General features: G+C 36.6%; 1 protein-coding gene across 5 annotated transcripts in view; it reads left to right on the top strand.

Moving 5' to 3' along the window:
* tcf4 (transcription factor 4) overlaps positions 1 to 19,843 on the top strand; it is a 153,439-nt gene that overhangs the window by 55,072 nt on the left and 78,524 nt on the right. For all 5 annotated transcript variants that reach the window (XM_079395111.1, XM_079395110.1, XM_079395112.1 and 2 more), the window contains one exon: positions 18,064 to 18,122. In XM_079395111.1, the coding sequence (XP_079251237.1) occupies positions 18,064 to 18,122 (59 nt within the window). The remainder of the gene's footprint in view (positions 1 to 18,063; positions 18,123 to 19,843) is intronic.

The following is a 19,843-nucleotide window of genomic DNA, read 5'->3' as shown; positions in this document are numbered from 1 at the left end:
ATTTATATACTGTATGTGTGTACTTTTTATTTAAAATTATTATAGGTATATATATTCAAAAGTTATTATAAGTGTATGCATTAAATGTATGTATTAATACATACATTTAATGCATACACTTATAATAACTTTTGAATATATATACCTTTTTATTTTAGTGCATTGTGATTTTCATTTGTCGAGTGACAGTCATCAGCGTGCTTTCAGTGAAGCTCAGGTTGGATTGATCCTAGAACATTCCTGGAGTTGAGGACAGCTGTAAGATCTTGAGATGTTGTTAATGAAGAGCGTCTCCACACGTTTCATGGAGTTGTTTAGTTTCCGCAGGGAACACAGAGATTTATGCCTTTGAACGCCTGTCAACATGACACACGGAAATACAACACAATCACACACACGCCTGTGCTTCCAGATCCAGATGTCTCGCACGAGTCACGTGAAGCGGCTGACGTTTGAGACGCGCTGACAGGAGACCAACTTTCAATCGCGTGTCAAGGCCAAAACAAGAGAATAGAAGGACAGAAAAGTTCCATTTGTTAACATTAGTTAACTACTTAACACACTGAAAATTGATGTAGTTTTTTTTTTTCTCTCTCTGAAATGGCTAGTAAATTTCAAAAACAATTGCCAAAATAAATGGCATGTAATGCATTGAATTAAATTAATTAAATAAATGGATCCTAAAAATCCTAAATAAAATAGTATTTTCTTGTAAAGCATGGTGCAATATTCGGCTTTATATATTATTATACAAATCAAAAGTTCTGTCTGTTAATATTGGGACCTATAATATTTTTATAATATTTTTTTTTATAACTTTAAATCATTTAAGTAAATTTTTTAACTTATTTTTTGTAAACTTATTTTTAAAAGTTATTTATTATTTAAAGTATTATATTACAAATTGATTTTATATGTGATATTTTAAAATGAGTCAACTTTAATATTAACGAATTACAAAAATAATTTTTACAGTGCATAAACAGACTACTTCTAAACCATCATTAATGTTAATTTACTAACACATTTATTGTTAATTTACTAACATATTAAAATCAAGTTTTATCTCTTAATACTATTAAATGGACATTGAATAACAATGATTACTAAATACTGTAAATATATTTCTCATATTGTTAGTCAATCCATTAAATAATGGGATCTTACTGTAAACATTTAAAAAATCATCGACAGATCACAAATGAGATCTTGATTGTTTCTACTAGATCAAGTGAGGTTAAATTGATAAAAGAAGTATGATGATGTTAGTTGTTATGTTTTGATCATGAAGACAAATTCTATGTCCATGATGCATCTTTCACAAGAAGGTGAGGAACATGAACTGAGTTTGAGTTCATGTGTCTTTTAGGCTAAATAAAGTTGAGTCTTCAATGAAACATAACTGAGATCTCCATTAAATCTGCTGAGCTCTGAAAGAGTGATGTGTGACCAGTAGGGACGTAACGGTGTTATCAATATCGTGGTATCTTGATATCATCGTGGTCAGATGACGAAATGAAACGATAGGTCTTCCAGGCAAAACGTGTAGATTTTAAACTTCTTATTCTAACATAAAAGGTCTTTGAAGTTGTGTTTTGGGCTATTATGCTTTGGAACAGTATCTGTCAAATGATCTAAAACCGAAAACACAATATGGCTTAATAAGCCTGTAGTTTTCCTTCACAATAAAAGCTCTATTGCCCTTTCCGTCAAAATAAAAGCTTAAAAGTGCAGCATGAATTGCTGACAGCTAGCGATTTAAATGAAGTCCACATTCAAAATATCTCTTTCAAGTGTAGAAATTATTAAAGTACTGTAATTTTCTCTACTCTAGTGTAAAGCAAAAATAAAATACTTATTAAATATTCATTTTCATTTAGTTTACATTGTGCTATTACTGTCACTGTTGTTATTATTGCATTTATATTTAAATTTAGTTATTTACTAGACGCTGTTATCCAAAGCGACTTATAAATAAGGACAATGGAAGCAATCAAAATCAACAAAAGAACAATGATTTGTAAGTGCTATAACAAGCCTCAGTTAGCCTAACACAGTACACATATTATTATTATATTCTAATTTGTTTGGCTTCCTAAAACACCAGTATGAATGCAATTTAGACTGAGGCAGTATATCACAAATAAAAAGAGGATCGAGTCCCCTTTAAAGTTCGGGGACAAGTCAGTTCACTGACTTAAGTGTTCGTAATTGGAGCTCAAACTGCATTATTAGATAAAATAATATAATTTTAAAATGCATGCAATTTTCATTTCTTTCCAAGTCTTCATTTGTCTTTTTTTTTTTAAATAGTGCAATAGATATCATGCCATATCGAGATATTATCGTATCGTGAGATTTTGATATCGTTACATCCCTAGTGAGCAGTAAAGCGTCCTGTTTGAGAGTGAGAGGTGTTTTGTATTCTGCGCACAACGCTCTGTGTGATTACCCCAATCAGAGCCACTGCCAAAGCTCCTGAACCCAGCTCTCCACCTGCTGGAGGTCCATGCCAGACCCTCCATCTGCCCCCGGCTGAGCGCGCTGTCCTCGACGGAGTGGAACGCATGACCGAGGGGCTTCTGTGAAAGAATAGGGCCGTGAGATGCTCCTCCGCAGGCCATGAGTGTCCAGAGCCAGCAGAAGTTTTGGAATGTGGCACAGTTTGGAAACGCACCGGTGTTGTTTGGTTCCCAGTAGGGATGTAACGGTACACAAACATGACGATTCGGTACATATCTCAGTTTTGACGTCACGGTTTGGAATGGTTTCGGTTCAGCAGGAGGAAAAAATACTAAATATTATACTATAAATACTATATATATATTAATTAAACAATGTTTTACTGAACAAACTGATTTTTCTTTAACTAAATTCAATTAGAATTCAAATTTTCTATAAGTCTACCTCATAAAATAAAAAATGTACCTCTGCTCTAAACTATAGGGAGCCCTTTTACATTAGGCCTACTATAAGATTACAATTAACAACAGAGCCCAAACATAAATTTAATTACTATTTATTTTTAACTATTCTAATCAACACTCAAATGTAAAAAAAATGCAGTTACACTCAATGCAGTTTTTAAATTAACTTCTAAATTATACAATTTGTAATTGTTGTTGAAATATAATCATTTATATATACAGTGCCCTCCAAAAGTATTGGAACAGTAAAGACAAAATTGCTCTGTTGGCTGAGCAATCATCAAAAAAGGACACTTGTGGGACACCAAAGACACCAAATGATATAAGAAGTTCATATAATTGATAAATTTGTGCACTCTGACTAAACACAGCAACATACACTAAACAAATCAAAACATTTTCCTGAATGTGTGTGGAAACAATGTGAATGTACTGAAACGTGTCTGTGCATGAATATAACACATGATCATTGCATCAAGAGCACTCAAACATGGTGTATCTGACTTGAGACTGATTTATACTCGACGCGTCCGCAAGTTCGCTTGGGTGCGTGCAGCAAATATTACTTCATCGCAGCGTTGGTGGAAGTTCGCTTTGAGTGCATGTGAACTCATTTCGCGTGGCGGTGTGCACGCCATTTTTTGTAACTTTCCACGCAGCTCCGCTTCCGAAGATGCATGACTTTAGGATGACTCTAGCCAAACATGCACGTCTGAGCCGGCATTTGTGTAAAACAGAAGCAGTTTGATGTGAAGTTCAAACTCCATCAGGTGCTTTTTGACGCTTTGAGGGAAAACAATGCATAGTTTGTCCAAGGCTTTTTATTTGAAGTATGTTTTCTTTTTATTGTAAAAAAATAGAATTAATTTAGATACTATTTATATGCTATTTGCTAAAATTTGTCTTGTGTTTGATGCGAAATAAAGCCAATAGTTAAAGATTGTTTTAATTAGTTAATCAGAAATTATTAATTCATCAACTCATTCATCACGTGAGAAGTCGTGTACCGACAAATGACTTCTTCTCACCGGTGATTCCCGATGTTTTTAGAGGACAATTACTCCTCATCGCCCCCTGCCATTTACAATGGCGAACGCGTCAAGTATAAAAGCCTCGGGAAGGTGCGTGCGCAGTCAGCGGAGGCTCGCGGAGCTAGGCGAAAGTATAAATACCGCTTTAGGCGTGTTTACAACTCCTGTACCTCACCGCAATCTTCTTTACCTTGATTGCAATCCTCAACCATCAAAACTCAAACATCAAAAGAAGCTGGTTTGCTTTATCCAGCCGAGAAAATGTAGTTTGCATATCATACAGTGGCGGGATATTTTTCACACTGCTCTTAAGAAACAATCTGATTTATGGACTGATTACTTGAATGGATTCGCTTACTGGACTGAAAACTTTTCTGGAATTTAGCAGCTTAAAATGATCTTATTGCAAACAGAGATGCGAAATCGGGAAAAAGGGTTTAGAATAGAAATTGTGTTTCAGTAATTTTGCGTAAAATTATTTTAACGCGTTATATAATGGATTTTTGAAAATGACCTTTCATGCAGTGTGTAACTCAGCTCTAAGTGAATGAAAACATCCTGCAAATGTTTAAATCTGGAAGTGCACCGTGTATAAAGTTATCGTCTCTCAAAAGAAAGAGTCGACTCTGAATCATTGAAAATAATTGTTTTTAAAACTAATCCCAAACCGTTTCATTTTGACGTCAACATGAAACATTAGCATATTGCCCGCACACTTGTTGCGCGCGCAGACCTGGGAAAGACCTGGGAAAAGCGTTGGTCTGAATGAAAATGTAAATTATTTCTTTGCCACTAGGTGCCGCTTTTGGAGCATTAAAAATAGCTGTTTCCCCGGTAACGCTGTACACAAAGCAGCTCTGCGCTCACAAACACTGCTTTAAATGAAATCGGACCAATCTCCGCAGATTAGCATCACACAAAGGAGAGGTTTGGAAAAATTAATCGTTGAGCAAATCGTTTGGGAGTTGTTGAGCAAATAAAGTAAAAAAAAAAAAATGCATATTACAAGAAAATGAAAGTGTTTTTGACCTTGCATATATCAACCTGTTGTTGGGGACTCCAAAAACCAAAATATGAACCTTTCATAACCCATAATAGGGGTGCTTTAAGGGCCTTTGAATTAATTGCATGCGTTAACGCATTAATGTTGACAGCCCTATCTATCAGCGGTTCTCAATTCCAGTCCTCGACTCCTCCCCCCCCCCCCCGCTCTGCTCATTCTATATGTTTCTCTTATCGCTTCAGACGTTTGTTCTATTTGAACGTAAGTGCCCTGCGAAGTGGACATCACAGGATATGCCGCCATGATTCTAGTTCGAAGCGAACGTATATGTTACATTACAAGTGCATTGAAGTGTGCGAGAAGTGAATTTGAATTGCTATACAGAGGTATATGATGTCACACTCGTCCGTCAAAATCAAAAGTTGCACGCTTGAAAACAAAGCCCATTAAACAGTGACCGTGTGCTGATTCTGAACGCGTCTCCCACATAGACTGATAAAGGAGTACACTTTAAAGGCTTGCGCACTCAACTGTTTGTGAAATGGAGCTTTGTGCTCGTGTATCCTACCGCTCTCATTCAGCATAAATCCAAATATTCCATAATATTAGTATAATATAGTTGCGATGTAATGTATCTGAATGCTAAACTATTATTTATTATGTAAATTATAGGTTTTGTATTTCAGTCGCGTTGCGGGCGCGCTGATGTTTGTATTTTATTTGGATAAAGTACCAACTTTTTCCCCCTTGTTTATCTGTTAACTAAATCAAATATATGATTTAGAATTTATTCCTTGTATGTATATATGTACTGCAGATTATATATACAATGTAATATAATATTTAGTATTACTGTTCAAAATAAATGAAAAGAAACCGAGCACAGTAGATTTGTTGTTTTTTTCCTGTTGTACCGAAATCGTATCAAACCGTGACCCCCGAACCAAGGTACGTACCGAACCGTGACATCTGTGTACCGTGCCACCCCTAATATATATATATATATATATATATATATATATATATATATATATATATATATATATATATATATACACCTTGCTAACTGAAACTTGTCACTGCACTTGCATATTATTCCTCTTTTGTTGGTTTTGATTACTTCTATTGCCATGATTTGTAAGTCGCTTTGGATAAAAGCATCTGCTAAATGACTGAATGTAAATGTAGATCTATATAAACTATATTGATAATTGGTCTATGGAAAATGAGTACTACGCAGCTGTAACCAATCAGAAGACAGGAGGGTGTTTGTTTCATAATGAGGATGACATCATGATGAAGCAGGCGTCTGATTGGTCAGTGGCAGGTCTCACTCGGTGTAGTACAGTGTAAGTTTCCCAGACTCCTCGGCAGCTGTAGCTGCTTTCTCCAGCTGTTACAGACACGTCACCTGCTCTGCCTGTCTCTCTCTCTCACATAAAGCCACCGCAGGTCCATAATTACTGCCACCAGGGGAGGCAGAGGAGCCATTAAAGACCCTGGGAAAGAGGAAACACACACACACTGTTTATAACATTCACTCTATTACTAACGTGAGAAACTCTCCACATTGACTCTTAATTCATATGCCCGGTCTTGTTAATGACTCATCAGTGATGTTATTTTAAAGAAGAATTTCACAATCATTCATCTAAATGTAATAACTATTAAACATTTTCAAGAAAAAAATAATATTAGCCAATTAGATGCATATATGTGACCCTGGACCACAAAACCAGTCTTAAGTGTAAATTTTTCAAAATTGAGATTTATACATCATCTGAAAGCTGAATAAATAAGCTTTCCATTGATGTATGGTTTGTTATGAAAGGCCGACAGACAACTATTTGAAAATCTGGAATCTGAGGGTGCAAAAAAATCGTTGTCCAAATTAAGTTCTTAGCAATGCATATTACTCATCAAAAAATGAAGTTTAGATGTATTTACAGTAAGAAATTTACTAAATATCTTCATGGAACATGATCTTTACTTAATATCCTAATGATTTTTGGCATAAAAGAAAAATGGATGATTTTGATCCATACAATGTATTTTTGTCTATTGCTACAAATAAACCCCAGCGACTTAAGACTGCTTTTGTGGTCCAGGGTCACATATTAGATTAAGAAAGTTATGCCATGTGCGTTTAAGAAAGAAATTAGTCAACTTTGATTTTATGTTGAGTGAATTTCTCCCTGAATAGATACAGTATACTGATGGAAAGAATAAAGATAGCACAAAGATTAATTAAATGTCTTGGAGTTTGTAACGTGTTGAGGTGGTGAACAGATCTGTCACTCTGCGTTTTATTTCTGGCAGTACTTATTTCTCATAGTTACTTATTAGGACTCAGTCTGAATATTAATTGTGTATGTGTGTGTGTGCGTGCACGCGTGCGTCTCTCCTCCAAAGCTGTTCCACTTCTTGCTTTCCTCTGAATTTGCTGCTTGAGTATTGAGTGTTTCTCAAACAGGTGCTGGACAGCAGCAAACATCAGCAGCAGCAGCTGTGCAGATAGAGAGACACCTCCGTCCTGTCTGTCTCTCTCTCTCTCGCTGTCTCTCTGATGTGTTTACACCTCTCTTCTGTCTTTGTTCTCTTCTGTCAGTCTACAGACTTTAGGTGAAGTTACCTAACAGTCGCTTTTACACTTATATGAATGTATATATTTGTGGATACAGATTGTCTAAGCAGCTTTACAGTATTAAACAGTAAAATAGTGTGTTGATAATGCAAATTAGTCGATAATAGATATTAGTTCACGTCTAGCTGTGATAAATAAATGAAATAAAAAACTAAAAAGAAAATACATTTAATGTAACGATAAAAAATTATATAATATAATACATATGTGTTCATATTTAATGTAATTTTTGTTGATTTTTTTTATTTATTAATTTAATATTTTATCATTGCTTATATTACATGTGTTTGTTGGTTTGTTTGTTTGTGTGTGTTTTTTTTTTTTTATATATATATATATATATATATATATATATATAGCTCAGACTGGCATGAATTAATATCCACAAAACTCAGTCCTCTATTCTGATTTGATGGGTTATATTCACATTTTCACACATTAAATTCATCAAACATCTGATTTCACATTAAATTCAGATGGTTTCACCTGCATTGGCTGCTGCATTAAGTGTTTAATAAATCAGTCTTTTCAAAACTTTCAGAAAAGTTGTCACATTGAGCTGCAGTCGTTCATCCAGCGTGTTGTAATTGAGCTGCATCAGCAGCAGCCAATGTATCGCTCTCTCACTATGCTTTTTAGGCTTTTATTATTCATTCATGCCATAATTATCAGGGTATGTTTCTGAACTGGACTGCGTTTTATTTTCCAGCGAGATCACCTCAGGGGCTAAAATTAATTCAAAAGGACATTTTTTGTTAGCTTAAGTCTATTAAAGGCTATTAAACAAGCTTATTTAAATCTGCGATTTCCTTTTATAACTGCTCTGAAGCCTTTGGGTGTTACTGAAGCCTTTTTATTTCGTTTAATGTAACGTTTCCAATGCCTGTTAGCGCTTTTGTACGGCGTCCAGAATACAGTATTTCACTTCTGTTTGCTTAAAACACACTTTGGCAAGAAACATGTTCCTCGAGCTCTGGAGGAGAAAAATAAGAAACGAGGTGACGTTTTAATTCAGATGGAGAAGGAAATGTTTTCAGATGTTTGCTGTGAGATTTTTGCAGGAGATGAGTCTTATCGTATCAATGCACGGTCGAACTGCGTTTCGCCTTCTGTCACCGGCGTTTAACGTCAGTAATTGTTCTGACAGCGAGTCGATGCGCTCTTTCCAAAAAAGAGGTGCGCGGTACAAACAACAGCTCTCGACCTGTGCGCTCGTCTCCGCACTTCAAATATCCACACAAACAGCGGCTTTCCCCTCGTAAAGCCATGCAAATGACGAGTTATCGGCTAAGCCCTGTCGAACGTTCCCATTTGGCACGGATCCCTTTCTGTTTGTCTTTCCCATACGGTACAGATGTGAATTTTAAGACCATCTAAGCGCTCTTTTGCACAAAGTAAGATGGCGAGCTTTAGCGAGACGTTCCTTTGTTCATTGTTCGGCTAAATTGTCTTGTGATCTGTGATGTATTTTATTGTCGGCATAAGTAATCCCCACCGCCGCTTCGGTTTTGTGTTTTATTCCGTATATAAATACAACGCAAAACATTGTTTCGGTTTTTAGGCTCGACAAAAACAAGCCCCGCATTCTCATTGTGTGGAATCACACAACAAATCCTTCGCAAAACAAAGAGGAACTAGAAAAATGTGGCGTCTTTGTGTTAAAACAAAAGACGCGAGAAGTAGGAGACAAAAGAGGACAGGCGCTGATGTTGATTATGAGATTTACAGAGGCACCAATACGAGAGTATCTGAAGATCCGCAGCTCTTCGATCGCTCCCGTTTGCCATGGGGCTTTGGCACTGCAAACTCTGTCACCGAGCCAACAAAAAATCTGCAGTGTCTGCTGCATTTTAGCAGCGGACGCACATGCACATGCACGCCGATACGGTTCCAACTTTTCCGCTCACACATAATTGTTAAACTTTATAACTAATGCCAAAACTGTAACGGCGGCCGAGGTTAATTTTGCGCCGAATGTGCCAAATGTATTCCAAGCGACACAACCCCTGAACGCCACCGACAAACTCAGGTGCGATTGCCAAGCTCCCCCCGGAAGGTGCTCGGTGATGTTTTAGGGTTTGGTGATTATATTGATCTGCGTACGGGTCGGGGGGCGTTTAATGAGGGCTGTTTTGCATGGGGGTCTCTGCCTAGAATGCAATCAAGCGCTTTCAAAGGAACCTAACAAGTGCATGGCTCCCCCGCCGGCACGGTGAATTTTAATGCCCCTCGATTGACAATCGATAGCGCATCAGCTTCGGTTTCCCCGAGCCAAAATCTCAACGGGTCGCACCGACAGAGCGACGTGCAAAATACATTTTTGATGCGCCGTAAAGAGCGAAGGAGGACAATGTTTTTAGGGCGTTGTGCATGTGTGTGTGCGTTGTTTTCGATGCCGACTCCCCGCGGATCCGTGCCTTCTCCTTCTGTACCTTTCAGACTTTGTCGGCACACTGGCCTGGTGCCCACTGATGTCATGGAAACTGTTGTATTAGTACGAGTGATTCATGTCCGTACGGCCTCCCCCACAAGCGACAGGCTTTTTTTAACCCTTCCCCCTGTTTTAAATAATTATCCTTGGTTTGCGTTTCCACTCAGCCTCATTGAACTCGAATGGACGTGATGACAAGTCTAATTATGTGGTTTTAAGATTAGAGAAGGTGTCTGTTTAGACTCTGTACACATTTAGACTCCCACTCCAAGCACTTTCGGATCTGATAATACCCCGTGCGTTCGAACCCGCGGAGTGTGTGTGGCGTTAAAGGGTTTTTGTGTAAGTTTTGGCTTGGAGACATGAAAAGCTCTTTGAGCGCTTCTTTAAAGATGAACTTGGCACGAGAACACAGTGGCACGTCCAACCCCCGAACCTCGACCTTGACCAATCAGGGCTCTCCGGAGTTGCCCGTGTGCCAGCTTCACTTTCATAATTCTATCAGAGATGCCGCAGCACTCCGGCTCGTCTTCCAAAATGCGCTACCTTGTCTTTTTTCCTCGTCAAACCTCACTGAAACTATTTTAAGCCGATGAGCTGCTAAATGCATTTGGGCTTTTTCACATCGGAAATGTGCTGCATATCAGGAGCTCCTTCAGCCCGCTGGAATCAGGCATAAACACTAAACCGCATCCTAAAAAATACCCCAGTCCGGTTATGCATGTAGCTTTTGTGAGTGTAAAAATAAATAAAGCTTAATAAATACATAACCCAACATGATGCAAATTATATTGTAAAGCTTTCTTCATTCACAAGATTGTACATTATTTAACATTTGACATAGACAAAGAAAAATTAATAATGTGATTTCCAAAAACAATAAAGAAATAAATTATTTTGTGTCAAAAATTGTAATGTCGGCCTGAGCATGCAGGCTTGAGCTGTGGTTTTTCTTTCATTACCTCTGCTGTAGCACGTTGTTTAAGATACAGATATTAATTTAATACCTGACATCTCTCATAGATGCCGTATAACTGCGACTCCAGGAATATTTAGATTAGCTGTCAGATACTGTTAGTTACTGGAAAACCAGCCGAGACAATCAGAAGTAAGAAAAGCACAGAAACACTCACACACTCTCTTTTTCTCGCAGGAAATGTGAAGTCCGTCCTGTTTTTGCACCTGCTCTCAGAGATGTCAGTGTCATATACGGCTTTATGTTTCTTAAAGCTTCTCGCACAGTAAGATTATAAGAAAAATGTCACTTTGTGTGCATCTGAAACTAGTTTGATTATTAATTACGTTTCTTCTGTTTCATGATGTTTTGCTATTAGTAATTAGTCTCTTATGCAAGAATTACATTGCATAATATCCCAGTTATTTATTTATATACATTTACATACAATCAAAAGCAAAGCTTCTCATATACAGAATGAATTCTTTTTATAAATTTATTTAATTTCATATTATGCTCTTTTGCACTTTGAGATTTTCATTTTCATTTCAACATAAACAAAAGCATTAATATGTATGCATTTGATTGTTGCACATCAAATGTGTTGTCAGTGCTGTCAGTCAGGATATTTGACTAATTTTCACAGTATTTCTACGCCACGATGAATAGAATAAAGCCGGTTGTTGTGCGTGCGGCCCGTGGCTTTGGCTGCGTTTCAAACACGTCTCTCACGGTTGCGGTCTCGGCTGGGTTTGGTGGGCCTGCGGTCGGGTTTATGTGCTTTCTGTGGCCGCAAGTTGTGCTGCAGAGGGTCGGAGATGAAGGGCAGACTCGCTGCATCTCCCCGGGGCGAGAGAAGTGCCCCATGAGCGCAGACCACGCATCAAACAGGATTAAAACCCGAGGAAGCCCTGCCACGCTGGAGCCGTTCCATATTTGTTTTCCGCGTCGGGATGGGGAGAGCAAAACATTGTGTAGCTTAATTTTCTCCAAGAAATTGCCTGTCAAGAGACATCATTTCCAAATTATTGTTCATTATAAGCAGCCCTCAGGTGCTTAATAGAGCCGCCGTCTCTTCCTCCGGTTATCCAAACTACAGATCCGTATGTCTTTTTTTCCCCCAGTACAACCCAAACGAGTGACATTAACAGTTTTTCTGCTGCGGCAACTATGTTTGTGTTTCAAACCTCTGAAATGCTGTGTTTGTGTGGCTGTTTAGTGTCTCTTCGGGCTTGATGCCATCTTTTAAAATGGAGGATAGTGTCTATGAAATGATTGTGGGTTGTTTAGGATTAGATGTGGAGGTTAGTTAAGGAAATACAGGCCTAATGTGTGTCTGGGATTAAGGTGAATTACTTTTTTTGTTAAGAAATTACTATTTTTATTCTGCAAGGATGCATTAAATTGATCACAAAAAGATTTCTATTTCAAATAAATAGAATCTATTCCAAAAAATGGGTTTTTCCATAAAAATATGAAGCAGCACAACTGTTTTGTTTTCAACTTCTTATTAGAATGATTTCTGAAGGATCACGTGACACTGAAGACTGGACTAATGATGCTGAAAAAAAAAATCAGCTTTGCATCACAGGAATAAATTACATTTGACTATATTCTCAAATAGAAAACAGTCATTTTAAATTGTAATAATATTTCACAATTTTACAGTTTTTACTGGATTTTTTTGTTGAATAAATGCAACCTTGGTGAGCAGAAATGATTTCCTTTAAAAACATAAAAAAAATTTAAACGCTTGTACATTATGAACCCATCGTGGATGATGACCTTTGACCTTTTTCCCTTTTAATGTTATTGTGGTTTTTATTTATGACTACATAAATTCAAAATGTGTAGGTTAGGTTTGATTAGTAAAAATGTGTTAAAGCACCAAATATGTAACTCTCAGATATATTTCATAGATACAATTATTGATTGTTTCCTTTTTATTCATGCAACGATCATAAATTGCAGTAGATTTATTTCTCTTTTTTTCAGTTTGTCAAAATTATAAAGTGATGACATTTAACATTATTGCACATCAGATGAACAAAATCACATGAAATATTGTGATTTATAAAGAGGATTTTTCCCAAAACCTGTTTTTGCTGCTTCTTTTTTTTCAGACTGTAACATGACAATCTCTGTGCTCCGTCTTTATATCTGAAGTTGTACGTTTAATTTGCGTGTTGTGTGATGCTCTGGTTTGTGTACAGAGCAGCTGTCTGATGTTCATGTACTGAGACGCGTACTGTCGATCGCATGTCGCTTTTTTGATGAACTGTTTCAGAAGGTTAAGCACATTTTTTATTCCGTCTCTCTTTGTCTCTCTTTCTGTCTTCCTCTCATCCCTGCCCCCCCCCCCCTACCCTGGCACGGATGAATCTGGCAGCAAGAAGCTGCGTGTGTTAGAAAGACGATTATGAGCGGCACCTTTCGCTCTGCTGATAACAGCCCGTTTCTGCGTTAATTCTACCTGCTTGATCTCAGTTTGGCAGCGAGACGGTCTCAATCGTGGCGCTTTGTGTTGTAATGATCACTTCTGAATGCAAATCAATGTTTTTTTGCGGTTTAAGCTAAAGATGTGCCACTGTTTTGGTCGTGTGTTTTTTTACGCCGAGCCAAACTCGTGCGGATGGATGTGATAGATTGAACGTAATCTTCATTTTGTCAACGCGATTTATTAGCGCAATGAGCTACGAGCCCAAACAAGCAAAATAGCTTGTTTTTGTGCTTCTCAGCAGTTTTTCCTGAGGAAAACGTATGACGTCGCATAACATGTACTAACGACAGCGATGATACACAGCTGGTCCCAAGAAACTCTGGCGCAATAGAAACTCTGAATATAATCCATAATCTGCCAGTGTCGATGAGTCAGAGTGGGTTTTTCTTTGACTAGCTGATGATTATGAGCCAGTTATTATCCATAACAAAACCACTTATTCACGGGGCGCGTGTTCTCCCGTGTAATGAGGGGCTGTCATGCGTGTGCTGAAAACACCCTCATAGCCTGTCAAAACCACAGAGAAACTTCAGCGTGACTCAGGCGTACTCGCGCAAACAGCGGGAGAAATCAGCCCGTGCTAAAAGTCAGAGATCAGAGCAAAATGATATTATTAGCATTAAAATATCAGAGGATAAACAAAGACACAAGCTAAAGAGGGAACATGAGAAACCAGCGGCAGGAGGAAAAAAGATAGAGACAGAATGAAAAAATTTAAACAAATGGTTTCAAGTCTTAAAATGTGAGTTTTATCAAATTTAAGGCCTTAATTATCAATATGGAAGAGGTCCTAAATTTGGGGACGGAAGTACAAGAATTGTGATATGACCTTATGTGATTATTAAACTTTAAAAGGCTGTGATTTAATTAAATATATGTGATCGCTGCACATTTAATAGAAAAACATCCAATATCGGTCAACCTCTCAAACATATGTGTTGATATATTTGTGCAAAAACTAATTTCAAAACATATGTAGTTACAGTTACTCTGTTGATTTTGCTTGAGATTTTAGGTTATTTTGGTTATTTCATATTAGTGGAAAGAAAATATCCTAAGTACATATGTAAGTGTTTATTTTATTACCCTTTATCTTTTTGCGTCTATAGATTTCAACTGAAACACGTATCTCTAAAAGTTTTTTCTACACTTCAGTAGAACTTACATACACCAAAACTTACAGTTTTATTCCTATCTATATTATGAAGATTTTTACTGAGGGGATTGTTCAGAAATCATTCGCACTGATTTATATAACATGTTATTCCTAAAAACATGGTGAAAATGTTGTTTTTCTGTTTGTTGATGGTATTTTTTTATTTAAGCAGTAATAAAAAGAGAAATCCAAAATCCCCTCTATAAAAACATTTAACTCTAATATTTTAACAAAACGAAACAAGATTTTTTCATCTGGCTTCGTCCAGTATTCATATTTATTTTCTGGAAATTTGTGCACATTAGTGCATATTTAATTAGACGACGCCTCATTTTCATATTTAAACATACCATTACAGAAATTTAGTAATACAAAATGAATTGTCCTTATTTACTGTGATTAATCTACATCGGGAAGTATATAGATATCTTTTAGTTAGCATTTTTACTGTATTCAGCTATGATTTCTTGTCTTAAGTAAGTATAGATTAAGTATGGATTTGTTCTATATGGACATATGGTGTTAATTTTTTTTGTGCAGGTCTTAAATCTGATTTCCAAAGCTGATATATTGTAACAAGCTAAAGAACAAACTGCATGTAAAAGCAAACAAAATAAAGAAAGAATGAAAAATAGTGAGAGCCGTACACATGCAGCATCTGTGCTCAATGTGTGTGTTTTTCTGGAGCAATGTTCCATCTGTGGCATTCCTGTCCTATTCCAGCTCTCTTCCGGATTTAATTCCCACTTCCAGATTCACGGTCCTTTGGATTAGCAGGATTTATAAAGATGTGTCTGAATCCAGCAACAAGTCAGGATCTCTCAAGGAAACACAACAACCATCCTCGGAAACTGTTAAATATTCTAAGAGCAAGAAAATGGACAGATCTCACTGAATGTGATTCACATGTGATATTTGTCCGTGTATAAAATGTGTTTTAGACATTTGGCATCTGTGTGCAGTCAAATGTACAGTATTGAAATGAGCGCAGTGATCATCATGTGTTCTGCATCGTGATTCAGATCAATGCAGCAGATTTTGCTGTGGTCATGCATGTGGTAGTTGTTGACCTCTTGTTTGACCTTTGAGGATTCAGTGTGTTCTGGGACGCCACCTGGTAAATGTTCAGATCACAACAGAGTACAAGGAATCCTGTGTGTGGAAGAGCTTTATACTTTCATTTTGTACTATTTTTTTGTTCTACTGTATGTGTTTTTTGTTCTGATTCGATGTATTCACCATAGTAGAAAACTGAAATATTCACCATGGTACCCATAGTTTTTCCTGCTAAAAAATAGAATAGTAACAGTACAGTGCTAAGTGAGTTTTAGCACCACTGTCATAAAAAAAATGAAAGCAAAAAGACATTCATATTCAATTTGTACAACTGTAACTGTTGCCATTTTTTGAATTATGGTTACAATGGTCTTTTTCTTTCTTTTTTGGACTGATTTTTTATGGATAGGTTTACATTATGAAATAGCTTTGGTGTCTTTATTCAATTAGGCTTTTCACACAAAAAACATTTTATTCAAGACGGTCGTTTATAAAATGCACCTGCTGAGATGTTCATCTTTATTTATGATTTTAGAGTTTTAGAGTGATGTGCTTTGTTTTACTCTATAGATACCATGGTTATTTTTGAGAGGTATAATTTCTAAATTAAGATATAATTTTTTAGTATTTATTTATTTATTCATTCAGTTGGACTGCTGACATGTTTTTTTTTTCATTATGGACATTTATAAAACTGCTGAGATTTTGATCTTCGTTTATAATCATTTTACAGTTGCAATGGTGGTAGTATGTATTTTGTTTTACTCTGTGGTTATGGTATTTTTCATGGTATTTTTTATTTCATTTATTTATCTTTTTGAGAGCGAGAGAAGAGTAGTCCTTTAAATTGTAGTGTTTGAAGGTTTACAGTAATAAATGGCTTTGTTTTCTTCATTCAAATGGGCTTATGACGCATAAACATCTAGAAAACAGTTGCTTTCATCTTAATTTTTGATGCGTTTAGAGTCATAATGACTGTAGTATGTTTTTTACTCTATTGTTATAATGGTGTATTTGTGTGAGCAATTAGTGTTCAAAGATTTACACTAATTATGATGCTTTATAAAAAATTTACAATTTTGGTGGTATGTACTTAGTTTTGCTCTATGGTAGTCATTTTTGTTTTTTAAAAGAACATTTACATTTTACTACTTTGTTTACTCTATAGACAGTTTTTTTTAAAAGAGATAAGGTCCTTGCACATTGAAATTTTCGTATGCGTTTTTTTTTTTTCGTATTCGTCACCCTTTTCTATGAAAATGCTTGCTATGGATGCGAAAATGCAGAAAATCGAACCTGATCTGAATGTTTTTTGACATACGAAAGTTTCGGAGGCAGTGTGTAAACGTGATGGACACAACATGAGGTCATATTTATTTTTTAACATGCAAAAATTTCGTACTCAGTGTGCAATGACTTAGAGAGAGAGATTTTAGAGTTTGAAGGTTTACAGTTGTAAATAACTTTGATGTCTTTACTCAAACAGGTGCTGAGATTTTCATCTTAATTCATGATAATTTTAGAGCAATAATGACTGTAGTATGTTTTTTTGTTTTACTTCATGGTTAATATGGTACATTTTCACGAGGTATGGCAATGACTTTAGTAGTTAGCGTGGTGAATAGCACCGTTGTCTTATTCAAAAGGCCTCTAGTCACATACATTAAAATGCATTTTGGTCGTTTCGGAGACTGAGCTCAGGTCGGTCGCTCTGTCAGACCAGAAGCGCAGGAGAACATGAGCAGGACTCTGTAATTGGGCTCATTTGATTATGACTGGATGAGGTCACAAGACTTTAACAATATTTGTTGTGTGTGTGTGTGTGTGTGTGTGTTTGGCGGTGGTCCCGGCCCAGTGCAGCTAAAGGCAGAACGCATTCAAGCATATTCCTCTATATAATTAACAGCCTGTAGACGAGTGTTTGTGAGACTTTGAGAAGGTCTTTATTCTGCTAATACCAGATTTCACATGCCCGCTTGCCTCCAAAGAGAGGCCTGCTTGTCGTCGAGTTCCCTTGCACTTCTTTGTTCTCTTAACAGTCGCAACATCAGTAAAACAAAAAAACAAGTCAAACATCTTCATTCTCTCAGACCAGAGCAACTCATCGATGCTTGATTGTTCATCAAAGCGTTTGACTGTAATAACCTGAGCTTGTGATGTTTGAGGCGTTTGTGAGCTTCACGACAGCTGTCCGCTCAATTCATGCGACCGCCGCTGATTTCTGAGTTTTTCCAGTTGCGTTCTGTTTGTTTTGGCTTGTCCTTGCAGGTTTAAAGGACTTTTTAGAAGCTTATTTTTAGATTTAAATGAAGAATAATTCATTAATGTGCTAATGATCCGATCTCTGTCTCTTTAAACAGGTAAAACGGAGCGGGCATCGTATTCTTACGGACGGGACTCCAGCATTCACGGCTGTCAGGTAAGAGACTCTCTCTCAGATGAGAATTACTGTAAGAAATGCTCTTTAACAGCTCAAGACTCAATTGTGTCTCAGATGTTGTGTCTCAGTGGGAGAATTAATATCAGACCTGTCATCCGGTAAGAGTTTAGAGCTGTAAAATGAATGTGGAGCATTGGAGGAGAAGTGTTCGAGCTCACATTGCCATCTCTGGCTTTGTAGATCTCAGAACAGTTTGAGACATTGAGATCTCTTCTGTAACACACACTCTCTCTCTCTCTCTCTCTCTCTCACACTCACTCTCACTCTCACTCTCTCTCTCTTCTTCACGTGAAATACATTGTAAATGTGCTGTTTGAAGTGAATGGCAGCTGCTGCAGTTTCTGTAATGGAATAAATAAATAAACAGGCGGTTTGTTTGCATTGCAGCCGGTACCGTTAGCAGATGGCCTCCATTAAAGCACATATATGAATTCCTGCAGATCACTGTGTGTGTGTGTGTGTGCGTGTGTGTACGATCCCTCACCAGCCCATCGTGTTTATATTAAGAGACATATGGATGTTCAAACGGCAGATAAAACATCAAGAACAGACCTGTTTTGATTCAGCTGCTCCATCCTGCATTAATTTAGTTCATTTTTTGGATTCTACTATTTTGTTTTCATGTGTGTCAACTTCACCCAACGAAATTAGTTATATATGTATGTATTCATGCATGCACTTAAGTATTTAGCTATTTATTATCATATTTTTTTATTTGTTAAAATCTCAAATAAATGTAATATAAATTGTTTATATATAATCAAAAATACAATATATGTGTGTGTGTGTGTGTGTGTGTGTGTGTGTGTGTGTGTGTGTGTGTGTGAAATTTAAGCGTAATTAAATAAATATAAAATATCACATTTTTATTTTACAAAATAAATACATACATTTAATTAAAATTTTTAATATGTATTTTTCATATGTATGTTAAATCATACTTATAATATTTCAGATTTAAAATATATTTTGGCAATTTAGTATATTTTAATATATTTTAATAATATATTTTAAATAATTTTCATGTATTTTTTTATTTTATTTTATTTTGTTACAGGGTTTTTCTGTTGTTCCGGCTGATTATTTAAGTCAAAATTAGTTTCTTTGGTTGCTCGATCAAACCGATCCATGTTCTGAAAGCATCACTGCGTTTCACTCTTCAGAAAGTCAAGTGACTGACTTCCAGTGACTCTCACTTCAAGTGAGAAAGTATTTTAGCATCCAGAAAATGACACGCTTCATGTTGAAGTCAGAAGAATGGCAGTCGTGGAGACGCTCCTAATTAATCCAGCATGCAAATGCAGTCTGAAGTGATGTGATTGGTGTTCAAATGTAAATGGTTGAGGTCCGTGAGTTTGTGGAAAGTTTTCTCACTCGTTGGGTTTGCGGGTCACCAACAGGATTTTCAGAACTGCAGCTTGCGCTCAAATTAATCTTTCCTGACAGTTTACAAGACGAAGCCATCAGAGTATGGCAGACTGACGGGATGTGAGTGACACAACAGTGTAACGCATCCGACAGGGTTTGTGGGACGATCCTCATCTGCCTTCATCTGCTCATAACGCTCTCATTTAGCTCAACATTCAGTCATCAGTCAGCAATATTATATTGCTTATATAAGGGTTAATAATTAATTCTGAATATTGCACAACCCTAAAAATGTAAATATTTAAAAAGAAAGAAAGAAAGAAAAGAAAACT

The sequence above is a fragment of the Barbus barbus genome, assembly GCF_936440315.1.
Source record: "Barbus barbus genome assembly, chromosome: 36".
NCBI lineage: Eukaryota > Metazoa > Chordata > Actinopteri > Cypriniformes > Cyprinidae > Barbus > Barbus barbus.
Note: the sequence above shows the minus strand (reverse complement) of the source record. Positions and strands in the feature narration are given on the sequence as shown.